We start from the raw sequence: 14,628 nt of genomic DNA on the forward strand, positions 1-14,628 counted from the left end.
TCATTATCTACTAATATTAAGAGGGGGGGGGGGGAAGAGTGATCAGAAAACAAAAATAAGAAAGAATCCTCAATAGCTTAAAATTCTTTTAGGCAGAATTAGAGTAAATTAATCTATGAGAGCTTTTTTTCTTTCTTACTAGCTATATTTTTGTGCACCAGAAATATTGAGCGTGGGGAGCATGTATACCAGATTCGATTTTATTACTCATCAGGATCTCTAGCAGCCTACTCTCAAATTGAAATTTTTTAGACAGGATTAGAGTAAATTAATCTACGAGACCTTGGGTATAGTCAAATATATCAATTGAAAGGGTTTGACCTCCGGAGTCCAAAACTGTAATTAGATCTCAAATTGGTCAAGAGATGATGGAGGTATGAGCTAAAAGTTTGTACTTGAAAAAAAAATCCCAAAACAAACAAACTCAGTGAATTCAGTTCAGTAGTTTCTCACACAATAATACTAGAGTTCTGTGGTGATAAGCAAAACAACAACTACTTATTTAGATAATAATAGCGGCAGTGAAATAACAATATAAAACGAAGACCATTACAATAAGATAGAGAGGTACTATTCAGAATAAACTCAGAAAAATAAAAACGAAAAAATTACATTCCAAGTTACAAAAAAACTATGTGCACAGATTGGGGTGAAAATACACGTGCCATGACCTTTTACACAGTGTATTCAATATGGTATGTATTTGAGTCACAGTTATCAACTATTCATTTTACCCTGCTTTGCTGATTTAATGACAGTTTGTGGTAGAGGACATTAAATACTAGATATAATATACAGGAACACTGAAGAAACTGTAGGTATAAATTTTGGAGTTCTAGGGATTATGCAAATAAATATGCAACTGAAAGGTGCAAACTGTAAAAATAGACAAAAGTATTTTTATTATTTACATGAACATTACCTCGTACTCTGACTTGTCAGAGTCTGAGACAGATTGAAATAATCAATTTACAGACATACCTTGAGTACATATACTTTTGTAACACACCTGATTTTTTTTATACAACAGATTTGCACATATTAAAAGCTTACCACATTTCATGTAGATACATGTAGTAAATTTGGTTAACTAACATTATATTAATTTTTCACAAAGTTACTCAGTTACTTATTCACTGATTTCAGTGGTAATAAGAACTTAATTGCACATACAGTAAGTAAATTTTAGAAGATGTAACAGAATGTAACTAATCAATATTTTATCTTTTCTTGTCTTCATAAGATTCAACTACTCGCTATCTACTATTGCTGTACAGATACATTATTTAATATGTACAAGCTCTTCAGTGGTTCCATAACAACGAACGTGTGATCACGTATATAAGAAACCTTTTTTATTGTATAATAGAACCATTGATTAAAAAGCACTCACCAAATGGAAGCTCGAAATGAGCTTCTACCAAAATGCTATGTCCAGTTGGTGTCTTTGTGCCAATTATATCACCTTCATTCATCACTAGCTCTGCATCCAAGGATAGCCACTGGCCTTCTCCTACCTGAAACCATTTATTGATATTAGAAACTGGATAATGTACATATACACTTCTAACAAAGATATTTACAGAATAGAGAAGAAACTAAATAATGCATGTTGAATATTCAACAGATCAAACCAAGATCAGTTTCATCTCTAAATATATTTATTAAACATGTGTGTTTTTCAGTTTCACACACAGGTGTTACAAATACACATTCCAGTACTGCTGATGGTGAGTGTAATCATCTTAATACAAAATTTTTGCAGATGATGACATTAAGTGAATCGTTTACAGTCGTTAATATATATTTGATGAGATCTCACGTTGGAACAATGTACGAGATCTCAGCAACACTCTTGTGACATCTCATATGGGAGGTTAGTCTCATTTGGGCATGGCATGCTCTGCCACAGATGTTGCAGGTGTAAGCATTTATTGGCAGTAATATTAAATCAGCCACCTTTTTTTTTGGTGCTTTATTTTGGTATTATAGATAAGTTAGTTGTTTATTATCTTGAGACCTTCATTGTATGCTGTTTTCTCACTTTGTCCAATCTAAGGCCAACTCCTCCCACGTACTTTCATCTATATTGCATACTAAATGGGTCTTTAAGCACATCCTTGTAGCATCTTTGGGGCTTCTGGTGTGGCCTTTTTCCTGTTTTCAGCTGGCCACACAGCAGAGCTTTAGGAATTAGTTGGTTATTCATGTGAAATAGATGTTATGCCCATCAAAGCTGTGCTTTCATGATTAGGTTTTCCATGCCAGTGACCGAGCATCTCTGCAGAAACTCGGTGCTTGGGATTTTTGTCTTGTTATTGAACTTTACAAATTTGGCATACACATACAAAGAAATTTAAATAAGTAGAACCTAAAATGACTGTTAAATGGTATAAGTAACATGTTTGTTAATAAATATTAAGTACGAATAAAACTGATCTGTCTTAGGAAATCACTTTCACATTACAATTGATATATATTATAAAGTTTCCCAACCTTTTCAGGTAACTCTGAGTAAACTGATATATTTATTAGTCCTACAGTTACCGACGAAGTCCATAAGAACCTCATAAACTTCTTAAACACATTTCCTAAGCTAGTTATGCACCAATTTGATTGTACACTGATGAATTTGTTACTTACAGGATCTCCTATGCATATTACATATGAAATAAGTGGTGTTATTTAATTTTTCAGTCAATTCATTATATTAAATATTATATATATAGGAACAAACATGAAAGTAATCAGTATGATACAGCACATGGACCCACTGGTAGTAAATGGTATATAAACAAGTCAGTAATTTGAGGGTTAAGGTCACAGACCTCCACACAGATAAATTTAAGAATTTTTTAACACTTCAGATTATTAAGCCTAATTTTGGAGCTTAATTTTCCAGACTGTTTTCTCAACAAGATGCAACTTATATATATATCTATTACTAACCTTTTTATAAGTTACTTACTTCAGTTATTTTATAGCAATCACAAACATTTGGGGAAAGTGTTAACATGTTTTTTTTTTCTCCTACCTTGAATTATGTAGCTAGTTTAAGCAAGCTATCATAAAGGATTATAATTCAGTTTATGTTTAAGTTAAATTTCCCCATTTTCAATCTAGTACTTGTTTTAAACATTTTGTCATTTATGCATAATTGAATTTAGAATCTTTACATAAAAATTATGAAAGTCTAACTCATGAAATGAGATCTAATATAACAGAATGAAGTTAAATAAAATTTCGCCAATGTATTTATTTTCAGGTAAAAAAACCTGGGTCAAAGTGCATGAACTTTGCAATGAACTGAAAACTTTGCATTGGCAATTTTTAATTATTCTTTAGACTAATCAATAAAAAAACAAATATTAAGTATTTTCCACAATTATTACTTTACTTCATTAGAATATGAGATGGTTCTTATAAAATGGAGTAGTAAAAACTTGTTGGTTTAAAACAGGTGTACAGTCAGTAGACAGGAACTTCATGAATAGAAACATATTGTTGATAAACCTTAAGTTTAATACTATGCAATATACACATTCTCAAAACTTATTTTTATATTCAAATCTGAACGAATGCTGTCAGCACAATACAGTTTATAGTGAATGTGAACAAAAAGCTATCAAACAACAGCCGGGTATTAAAGTTACTTACTTCATTTGAATACTGAACACTCATAAGAGGGAGCCACTGACTTCCCATAAGTTTGTCCCACAGCATTCCCTTGTTCCAGACTTCAATAATCAATCCTGTGTCCATCCGATTGGTTTCACTAAAACAAGATGGATGTAAAATATGTTACAGTAATCTTTAAAAGACATATGTCTATATTATTTTTTGTTCCTCTGATACAGATGTCTGGTAATCTATCAATCATATAATATATCTTTATATGTTAACATCTATAAAGCAATCATCAAAGGTACTATTACAAAACTAATTCAATGATTATGCTTAACATAAAGTATGATAACAAAATTTAATTTCCATAAATCCTGCATACATATATATCAGCGCAATTAAATGAAACAGGGAAAGTCTGAAAAGGAAAAAAAAATCCCATTTAACCATGAAAGTTAAAATACAGCTGTAAAAAATAATACATCTTTGAAGGCTTTCATTGAAAATATATACACTGTTTGAATTTGTTTGCTTGGTTTATGTTTAAATACATTTCTATGTAGCATTTAAAAACCTATGTATATTTTCACCCCTCCATTATCATATGAAAGAGTATTAAGTAATCAGTTTATTTCCTTGGTATGATCTGCATTTCAGAATGATTCATTTTAAACATTTTTATTATATTCTAGAATTTACCTTGATTTGATTTCAATAACATGTAAATGAGAACTTGCTCCATAGGATTTATGTAGCAAGATGATGGATGCAACATTGTCAGGATCGCATATTATACACAGTTCAATGAATAAATCAGTTCAAAACATTAAAACTTCAGGTAATTCATTTTTTGTTGGTAATATTTTTAAGTTTCTAATATATATATATCCTACAAAAAAGATCTTAAAAGATCTTTAAATAGACTCTCCTGTGAAGCTTTGACTACAGAAGTTATGTTTGTGAACCATAAGTATATTTTAAACAAGCTTACAACATGAAATCTTGCTCCCAGCTGGGATTATTTCCCTTGACTGCAACAGTCGTTGATTTTACATTCTGTAGCTTCAAAGTTACATAGCTATTATATTGACCTGTTGAATGAAACAGACACAAGTTATCTAATGTTAAGAACAACACAATCATAAATGCCTGTATGTGCATGTTGGGTGTTTGTCAGAAATTGTTCAGTATACACAATGTCACCTAGTTTTCTCTTAGATGTATATCAATAGACAATCAATCATTCACTGACATTGTTATCCCACACGAACAGTATGTTAACCTGGAATACACTTCAAAAGACAACTAGTTACTCATACACTACATAAAATGTGGGCTATGCTTTGTTATACATTCAGCCTTGATCCCACATGTGTATAATATTTCCTACCCTGCACATTCTGCATAGAATAACACAAAACAAAATTTGTTATATGGTAAAAAAAAAAATCTGAGAAACAGTTTCAAAGAAAATCATCACAACAAACACAAACATGAGATTCTTTAGTACATTATTCTTAAACAAATATTTCTACAGGAAGAAAGAGAAAGGAAGAGAAATAGCTAATAACTTCACAATAATAAGTAGACCACAATATTTTACACACTTGATACTAATTCTGTTTATATTCATAACATCAAATATGTCATAATTATATTTTTTTTAGTAACATTCAAATAAGCCTAAAAAAGAGTCTAAGTTATTAAATGTGAAATTTTGATGAAGATAGACAATAAAGTAAGTTTACAGTAAATTTTCCTAATAAATATTTATCATTATAGTAAAACTGTCTGTCTGGAAATACAAAAGTTTTAAGTGAAAACAAACACATATTTTAACTTGAAAATTGTATTAAACTAAAATATATATATACTTATCAGATTTCAAAATAAATTTACAAGTAATTCATATTTCAGAACCAACTCGTGAAGTTATACATATTATGATTTAGAAAAATTATGTAAAAGTTTCAGTATTTCATGATAAGAAATTTGGAATAACTTCAAGAAACAGAACAAACCTAGTTCAGTTTCTGGTATTTTTAATATTAAAAACTGTGCACTTGTTTAATGTATATTCATGTGTTTATGTGTGTGTGTGTCTAACATATTAAAAGCCATAGAAATATACATATTCAATGTATTTACAAACACGGTTAAACTCCTTCTGAGTGTGTATGATAGCAGTTGTTAAAATATATATATATATATTCGTCCTTCTCTTTTATGCAAACTCCATTTCTGCACCTACAAAGAGTGTCCTGTAACCTAAAGAATTAAGTCAGCAATACTTTACTTCACATACCAGTAAACAGTGGTGAAATTAAAAACCACATCGGTGAAAATACATGCACTTCTACAGGTACATGTATCATGGCCAACTGCAGCTGTTGTTTGAAACATAACACACACTCAAAATCACAAGTGTATAATATCAATAGTGAGCTTCTGCCTAAAGAAAAAAAAAGTACAAATCTATAATAATAAAAGAGCCTGTGTGTGTGACTGCCACAGCTCCAAGAGGGAAGAACCTAGAGACCTGAAGCTTTGCATGCATATTGAAGGGAATCTGAGGGTGTGTACCTGGGTAGAATTTTATAGATTTGGCTAAAAAAATTTTGGACAATTTTTTTGCCCTATAGCCATTAAGCCCCATAATTCTGCTTCCTGAAGGTCTACAGTAAAGTATATAATTTTTTTTTTCAAATTCTCACTTACAGAGTAAATGATATGCGGAGGTTTTCTGCCAAATACTCTTTTTCAACAAAAACATGGGAAGGGAAATACAAAATCTGAAAATTAGAAAAAAAGTTTAATTGAACTAACTTAAGGAAATGGCAACAAACAATGGGAAGAAAAATATAAATCAGAGAATTGAAAAGAATTCAAATAAAATCACAGGAAGGAAAAAATTAATCTGAGAAGCTAAATTAGACTAAGGTTTTAAAAAGAGTCGAAATGAATTTAGTTCAGGAAATGGCAACAGACAAATCAATTAAAGAATTGGCACATTAGGGTAGTTATAGAAGTAATTAGGATAATGGAGACACTTTATTAGTACACTGAGGTCTCTGTGAACTATGAGAGGACCTTAGGACTTCATAGCAGAGCATAGGTATTTTATGCTAGCATGTAAAATTCATGCAGGTGTAGGGCATGTACAGTGACAAGAATACATTTTACTGTATCTAACAAAAGGTTTTACAGTTTATATGAAATAATTCAACAGTTTAATCAAATGTGGAAGTTGGAAGTAAAAAAAAGTAAACTCGGGTACTGTTACACCTCAAACGTGGAATGATATGCACTGCCCTTATTAAATAAAAAAAAAATAATGAAGTCCAAAGAAATGAACAGCAAATATATCATGTAATAGAAAGAATAATGACACGGAATACATAAGGTGGATACGGAGCACACATTTAAATACTATGCAATAAAAGCAGCAGAAAAAAGATCAGTATCTTAAGTAGAAAGATTAATGTTCATGACGTAATGCAAATGTCCCCCCCCCCTCCCAAATCCACTAAGATTCTCAAAAAACTATAGATTTCAAGAGAGAGAGAGAATGGTTTTTAATTCAAGGAATGGGCATATACTATAACTTATATACTTCAGACAGACAAACATTTAATGTAGTATCAACATGTCTTCTCTGTGAGCAAGATGTATTGGAGCATACTAAACTGTAGCCTTATTGTACATAGGATAAAATCTTTACCAGTAATTTTTGGACAAATAAAACCTATTCTTTGACATTCAGCATACAAACCAAATCAACATTGTGATTTCAGAAATACTAACAATGTCTTTGGGTTTAGAGCTCCCTATTAACTGCATTGCATCTTTTCTTTAACTTTAACCCCTATAAAATCAAAAGAAAGACACAAATCCCAGTATACTTACTTTAGTTTGTGGGTGTTGTCTTTGTTTGTTCATTGTCAAGCACAAAGATACACAATGGGCTATCTGTGCTGTGCCTACCATGGGTACAGAAACCCAGTTTTTTAGCATTACAAGTCTTCAGACTTAGCAATGAGAGGCTTGAAGATTGTCACAAGATATTGTTGTGCAAAGTTTTATGTGGATTGGTTGAAATATAGAGGAATGGCAGTTCAAAAATCCTAATTCTGTAAAATGTTTGTAATAATAGGAATGAAACATAAGAAATACTCTTGTGTTTGGTTTAATTTTAAAAATACAATGGTCTTAATTTGAGTGATACAGTTCATTACAGAAAATATATGCTCCTGATGAAGACATAAAGCCAAAACGATGAGCAAGTAAAACAACTTTGAAAGATTTTCCAAAGGTTCCTCATTGTTTTGTTTATTCCTAACATATCTTTCTCCTTAATGGGAGAGTCAAATATCAATTTCACACACTTTTATAACAACAGGTAGCCAAAGAACAATATATATAATCACAAGGAAAAGTTTTATTGATGGTGGAACATACTACATGTTTTTAAAGAACACTGGTCTGTCTTCTTCAGGTATAATCAGTACTAAACAATACAAGATTTATATCTCATTACAAATACAAAAGACACAGGAATTAAATGTGACAGAAATGGTGTTAGCAGGTGACAGGATAGAGGTAAAAGTCAAGTCCGGTCAAGTGTATGAACGGTGAATAGACCCTGCCAAATGCAGCTGATGTTGCTAGAGTCATTATCACAGTTTAGTGAGAGATTGTTTGCTAAACCACAATAATGGTCTTAGCAACATTGGCCATATTTGGCAAGGTCTGTACACCATTCATACACTTGACCTGTCACTTGCTGACACCATTTCCATCACATTTAATCCCCGTGTCTGGATTGCTTAGTACTAATCATACCTAAAGAAGATGGACCAGTGTTCTATTGAAACATGTAGTATGTTCCACCATCAGTAAAACCTTATGCTTATAGATTATTATTTGCCTACCTGTTATTATATTAGCATAATATGCTTCCTTATGCAAGTTTCATACATTGTTGTTGAAAATCCAATAAATATACTTCTAAGATCTCAGAGTTAAAAAAACAAATACTATACATTTAATATAACATTTTTTTCAAGCTGTGATACACCAGGTGCTTTACATAAATAATAGGCAATATTATAAATTGGATATTTTGTCACTGTACAGGCATTACAACTTACTGACGCAGAAGTGTTTTGTACCTCTTGGGTAAAATGCAGAAAGAAGATCTTGTACATTTCCAACATTTTCATTTTATGTTACGATTTAAGTAATAGTGAAAAGTTAGAACAACAAACACACACAAAAATTACACATATTGCATCATTCAGAATATTAAATTGTAGAAACAAAACTCCATTTTGGAATGCTTAATAACTTCACTGTACTTAAAGATTTCATGAACAATGTTAGTAAGAATACCTACTACATCGTAAGTAGCAATCAACCAGAACATCTTGATGTAACGTAGCACTAACAGGAAACATCTTTGTCTTCAAATTTATGCTAAATTGTCTATTGGATCTTTTCATTTGTGGGTTCTACAATGATAATGCTAACAAGACCAATATACATAGCTATTGTTTTGAAGAAGTCTTAAGACTTTTCTAAACCCCAACACCTACATTATGTAAACAATCTCACTAGTGCTTTCTTGGTATATACAATGTACACAGACTTGAATTCCTACTGTACCACCTACACTTAACATGTATTTAACATAGAACTTGTGTTCTTCAAGTTCAACACATAACTGTACATGCTTTAATTCCACCTACATATAACGTGCTCATCATCCTTTATGTTAGTTTGCAGTTTATTTTATTACCATACACGTTATATGTTTCCCTGGCAGTAAACTGATTCTGCAATTCTGGAGATGTAATTCACATATGTGCTCAAATGGGCAAGTCTCTAAGGATAAGGAAGTGGCAACCTAAAAGGTGTGTCATTTATTTCAAAAGTTAATATACACAGGAGACAAGAGTTTCTATATGTACATATCATTAATACACGAAGCAGGAAATGGTTAACCTACCAATATGTTAGTTTTTTTTACAAACTGGTCAGGAAACGACCAAAATATTTCAAAACATCTATACATTAGAAAGTACAAGAATATTATCTGAGTCAAAAACTAAAGTAAAATACAATATAAATGTAAGAACCTAAACAGCAGTTATGAGTCACAAAACCTTCTAAGAATATGGACATTCTAATCACACATTTTAATACATACATCATTTTCATAAACACACTAACAATTACATGTAATAGCATCAACATTCAGTACAATATGTTAAAAAGTACACGCTAAAACTTACGAAGCACAAAAGCCTATACAGGCTTGAAAAACATGATGAAACATCACATTCAAGTCATATTAAAAGTAATCCAATAATGAAAATGTATGTGAAAAGTAATATTATACTTTACAGCCAAATGAACTAGTTATCCTAATCCAACTTTTCACTCTTAAGTACATTTATCTTGAATAATAAGCTTGCCTATTTTTATATATACATAAAATCATATTATTACTTTACTAATGTGACTCGGACAAAATATTTTCCAATTTTCAAAGACTGTAGTAAGCATTTTACTGTTATTCCTTAATTGACTTATCACCATATTTCCAATGTGAGATGGCCCATAAAGTATCACATCTCTTTTTATATTAAATATTGGATAGAACTGTCCCATTTATAAAAAATCAATATATAAAACTGTTTGACTGAAAGTTGAACCAGCACTCAAAAACAATAGTTTCCCAATGGAACCTAGGTTTTTATAATGGTGCCCATTATATGAAATATAGTAAGCTTTTGGTTTATTATAATAAGATTTAATGTTATTCAAAATATTTTTTTCATATATTTGGAATTAAAATTTTAAAATGAACTTTTTATTAAAGTTAAAAAAAATCATATTACTTGAAATACAAAGGTTCATGAAAGAAAATCAAATACCCTTTTAAATCTATAAGCACCAAAAAACCACAAGTTAAACAGTTTATTAAGAAAATCAAACTGGTATATTTACGTGTTTTACACACACCAAAAATAAACCTATCATTCTATAGGTATTTGAAGAACTTGTAGCATTCCGCCACAATTTAATTCTTCGTATTGTTAGCTGACACTGGGCGGCTTGTACATAATTGAATAAGTAGAGTTGTTTAAACATTTGTTTAACAACAAGTTAAAGTTTGGAATGGTCTATTCTTTCATTGGGGTGTGTGTTTGTGAGCCAGACTAGTTATAGAGAATTCCATTCCTCATTAGTGACCCTGGACACTACCACCAATGAAATATCAGACCAAACCAAGCCTTTATAGTAGTGAGGTATCGAAAATCAAACTGATGTATTTACATGTTTTAGACTCACCAAAAAGAAGTCTGGCTCACACACCCCTCCCCCAATGAAAGAATAGACCATTCCAAGTTTATTAAGGTAACAAAATTATCTGAGAACATTTTTTTTATACATTTTTATTTGCTAAGTAATTTTTTAATTTTCTGTACATATGAACTGAAAGAAATACTTTTGTGTACTTCACAACACATGTTGGAACCAAAACTGACAATACAGTACATGTAACTAAACATCAAATTCCAAGCACATTTATCTCCCTTCACCAGTGATAATACTACTTTTATTTTGAGGGATATTATACCTTTCTCAAAAACAAAACTAACTGCTAGAAAATTTAAAAAGTTCAATGTGTTTAAAATTACATTCAATAATCTAGTAATTCAGCAGTCTATTACCAAACTTTTCAACTTTTTTGAATATTTCAACACATTAGTAACTTAATCTTATCTACATGTAATTTACCTCTCTAAGGCACATCACAATCAGCTAAATTTTGAGTCAGTTTTGTTAATAATAATTTTTAATACCTCACCAAAATTTGCCTCTCAAACTTCTCTTTACAAGAGTAGATCTTTTCTTAAAACCATTTTTGACCTTTTATAATGATGTTTGTACTAGCCGCTCTGTAACCTCTACTACATTTTTCTGTAAATGTATTTGATAAAACCTACGATTTTCCAAATTATAAAAAGAAAATGATACATTTCACCTAATTCCTATCATTACACATTTCCTATAAGCATTAAAATATTAATTGTGTACTTTACTAGATTCTAATTTTTTTTACATCTTGTATATTTTTACTTCCAAGAAGTAATTCAGATCTTTCTTGTTCAAATTTTTTTTGTTATAACACCAATAATTCATAGTAACTCTTCTGACATTTCAAATTAAAATTTGCAATAAAAACTATGATTATTTACTATTCAATTCACTTTAAAAATATTTTGTTATACCTAATTTACTGTTCTAGCTTCCAACAATGTATTAAAGATTATTTTAAATAAGCTTCACAGATGTCTTGTGTGTTAAATTATATTTTTTATCTGCAAATTTATAGACAGAAAAGTGAACCAACTGACAGAAAATACTTATATAGTACCCATGAAAGACATACAGTTGTATCAAAAGATTATTCTTTCTCCAAGTATATTTTCCTTGAATAAGATTAAAATCTCCCCAAACATCAAATACAAGTAAGTCAGAACAATGCCACTCACGTCAAATAATCTAACGCTCAATATAAATGTACAGGTAATAGCATAATTGACAACCTTACAGGCTGTTTACTCATACAAACTGTGCATGTCAATGCCCTTAACACATTAATGTTTTGCAGTTCATTCACACACACACACATGATGTGCGGGTCAATATATTTTGCACAATAAACTCTGATAGTTTATCCAGAATATTTCATAGGTCATTATCCTTCTCAAACAAAAACCTGATGCTATATTCAAACTCACAGCACACATCAAAACTTTGCATATACACTTTCACTAAATAAACTGAAGAATGACAAAATGTGCTTATTTTACACTGATTAGAAAATCATACAGATTCCTGAATTGTTGTATAAACTACCAAAAAAATTCTTAAAAATTTGAAACAAGTTTATGCTGTACACATATTTTAAAAGTTCCCAGATTAATTAATACTATACATTTTCAATAACAATGAAAAAAAAAAGTTAATGTAATTGAAGAAAATAATATTGTAGATCTTGTATAAAAACAAAAAATTGTGAAACATTGGTGACTGCTGGAATGGTGATTCACGTGGGTCAGAGACGACCTTAACTGTAAAAAACTTGAGTTGGTACACTTTACTTTGCAAACATCATATTGGTATATAAAATAATGTATCCACAATACAAGTTATGAAACAAAACTGCCCTACCCAGATTACAAACAAAACATTTGTGAGAAGTTGAAGGTTGTGACTTTCACCAGGTATTTAAATATAGGCATGCATGCAAAGGTGACTAATGAACTACTTTTATATTAGCTCTCAAACATTCTAGAAACTGTAATATACTAAGTATTCAAACAACTATAAAACAGAATTTCCTTACCACCATATCCTGCTAACCTTGCTCTTCTTACTAGAAAAGAAAAGAAAACTTTCTTTTAATAAATACGGTTTATATATATATATATATATACATGCACAAACAATACTGTGAAATCAAGCAGGATAAGAAATTAGATGAATCACGGAATAACAAACCCAATAGTCCAAGTACTTTTGAAAGGTTTATCATCCAAAAATGCTTGGGTTACAAGGGATTTCTTATTTTGTTGATTTGTTGTGTGTGTGTGTGTGTGTGTGTGTGTGTGTGTGTATGCATATATTCATATGAAATAAAAATAACTGTGTAATTTCTGAAGAATCAAGACTTGTCAATTACAATAAAATAAAACGAAAATTCACAAATCTTATAAACACAGAAATATGAATAAAATATGTGGTGATAAAGATTACTAAATGTTACAAAAGCCATTTTTCAAATAAAAATTTGAAAATAGTAATTCTAGAAAGTATCATTACCATTTCATAGCTTGCAGTTTAGACAATGGTGTAATTTCTTACATTTTCTCATCTGCTTCCTTTTGTTATGATTAATTTTAGGTCTTTCTAATATTTTCTCACTTAACCTGTTGACTGCATCTGCTCTTAAGTGCGCGCAGAATTTTTGCAAGCTGTACACCATATACAACACACTCGCATTCATCTGCTGGAGGCAGATCATACCCTATACTGTGAATCAGCAATCAGTGGGTTATTACAATATTTGAGAAAAAACAAGGAGCTCCTTGTACTATTGTGGCTGTCCCATTCATTTCGTCAACTATCCATCTGTCTGATTATATCAAGCCTTGATTTTTTAAGCATTCATCAAATCTTTTCTTGAACTCTCTTGATCTTGTTGCAGTTACAATAAATGATGACAGTCTGCCTCAAGAAATATCTAATTTTTAGATGGTTTCTGCTCTACCAAATCTTAAATATACATATCCTGGTCCCAGTATGCTTACCAATTAACACAAAAAAGATGATGCATTTATAATTTTGACCACTTTATCCTTTCTTTTCTTAAAATAAAATAATTCAAATGGCCTTAACCTGTCCTCATATGACAGAACCTGCCTCCTGAGAATCATCCTATTAGCCTTCCTTCGAACCCCTTCCAAAAATGCAATGTCCTTCTTAACTTGAGGAGCGTAAGATTGAACACGAAACTCCTAATGAGGCCAAACTAGTGGTGTGCACAAAGAAATGATAACCTCCTTTGACATAAATACAATATTCTTTTCAATACAACAAAAATTAATATTTACTTTCCCAATGACTACAGTAAACTGCCTGGAAAGCTTAAGGGACTGATAGACCAAAACACCAAGATTCTATAATACTACTGAGTTGATTCCCAACAAGGTGGTAGTTTCAGTTTAAATTATGGTAGCCCACATGAATTATCTTGCACTTAGTATAACTAAATTCCATCTCCCATTTATTTACCCAATTCAGTAAATGACCAAAATTCCTTTGTAAAACAGTAACAGTCAATAACACTCAAAAATTAATATAACCAGCAAACTTGACCATTTTGTTGATCAATTACTTATCAATATTGTTAAAGTATATTACAAAGAA

General features: G+C 30.7%; 1 protein-coding gene across 1 annotated transcript in view; it reads right to left on the reverse strand.

Moving 5' to 3' along the window:
• Window positions 1-13,075, reverse strand: part of LOC106471673 (protein unc-13 homolog A-like) — a gene marked incomplete at its 5' end in the record, with an annotated part of 31,062 nt that extends 17,987 nt beyond the window's left edge. The window contains 4 exons of the mRNA XM_022400281.1: window positions 1,394-1,517; window positions 3,658-3,775; window positions 4,616-4,715; window positions 13,046-13,075. Coding sequence (XP_022255989.1) covers window positions 1,394-1,517; window positions 3,658-3,775; window positions 4,616-4,715; window positions 13,046-13,075 — 372 coding nt within the window. The remainder of the gene's footprint in view (window positions 1-1,393; window positions 1,518-3,657; window positions 3,776-4,615; window positions 4,716-13,045) is intronic.
• Between the last annotated feature and the right edge of the window lie 1,553 nt (window positions 13,076-14,628).

Source organism: Limulus polyphemus, unplaced genomic scaffold, assembly GCF_000517525.1.
Source record: "Limulus polyphemus unplaced genomic scaffold, Limulus_polyphemus-2.1.2 Scaffold4777, whole genome shotgun sequence".
Taxonomy (NCBI): domain Eukaryota; kingdom Metazoa; phylum Arthropoda; class Merostomata; order Xiphosura; family Limulidae; genus Limulus; species Limulus polyphemus.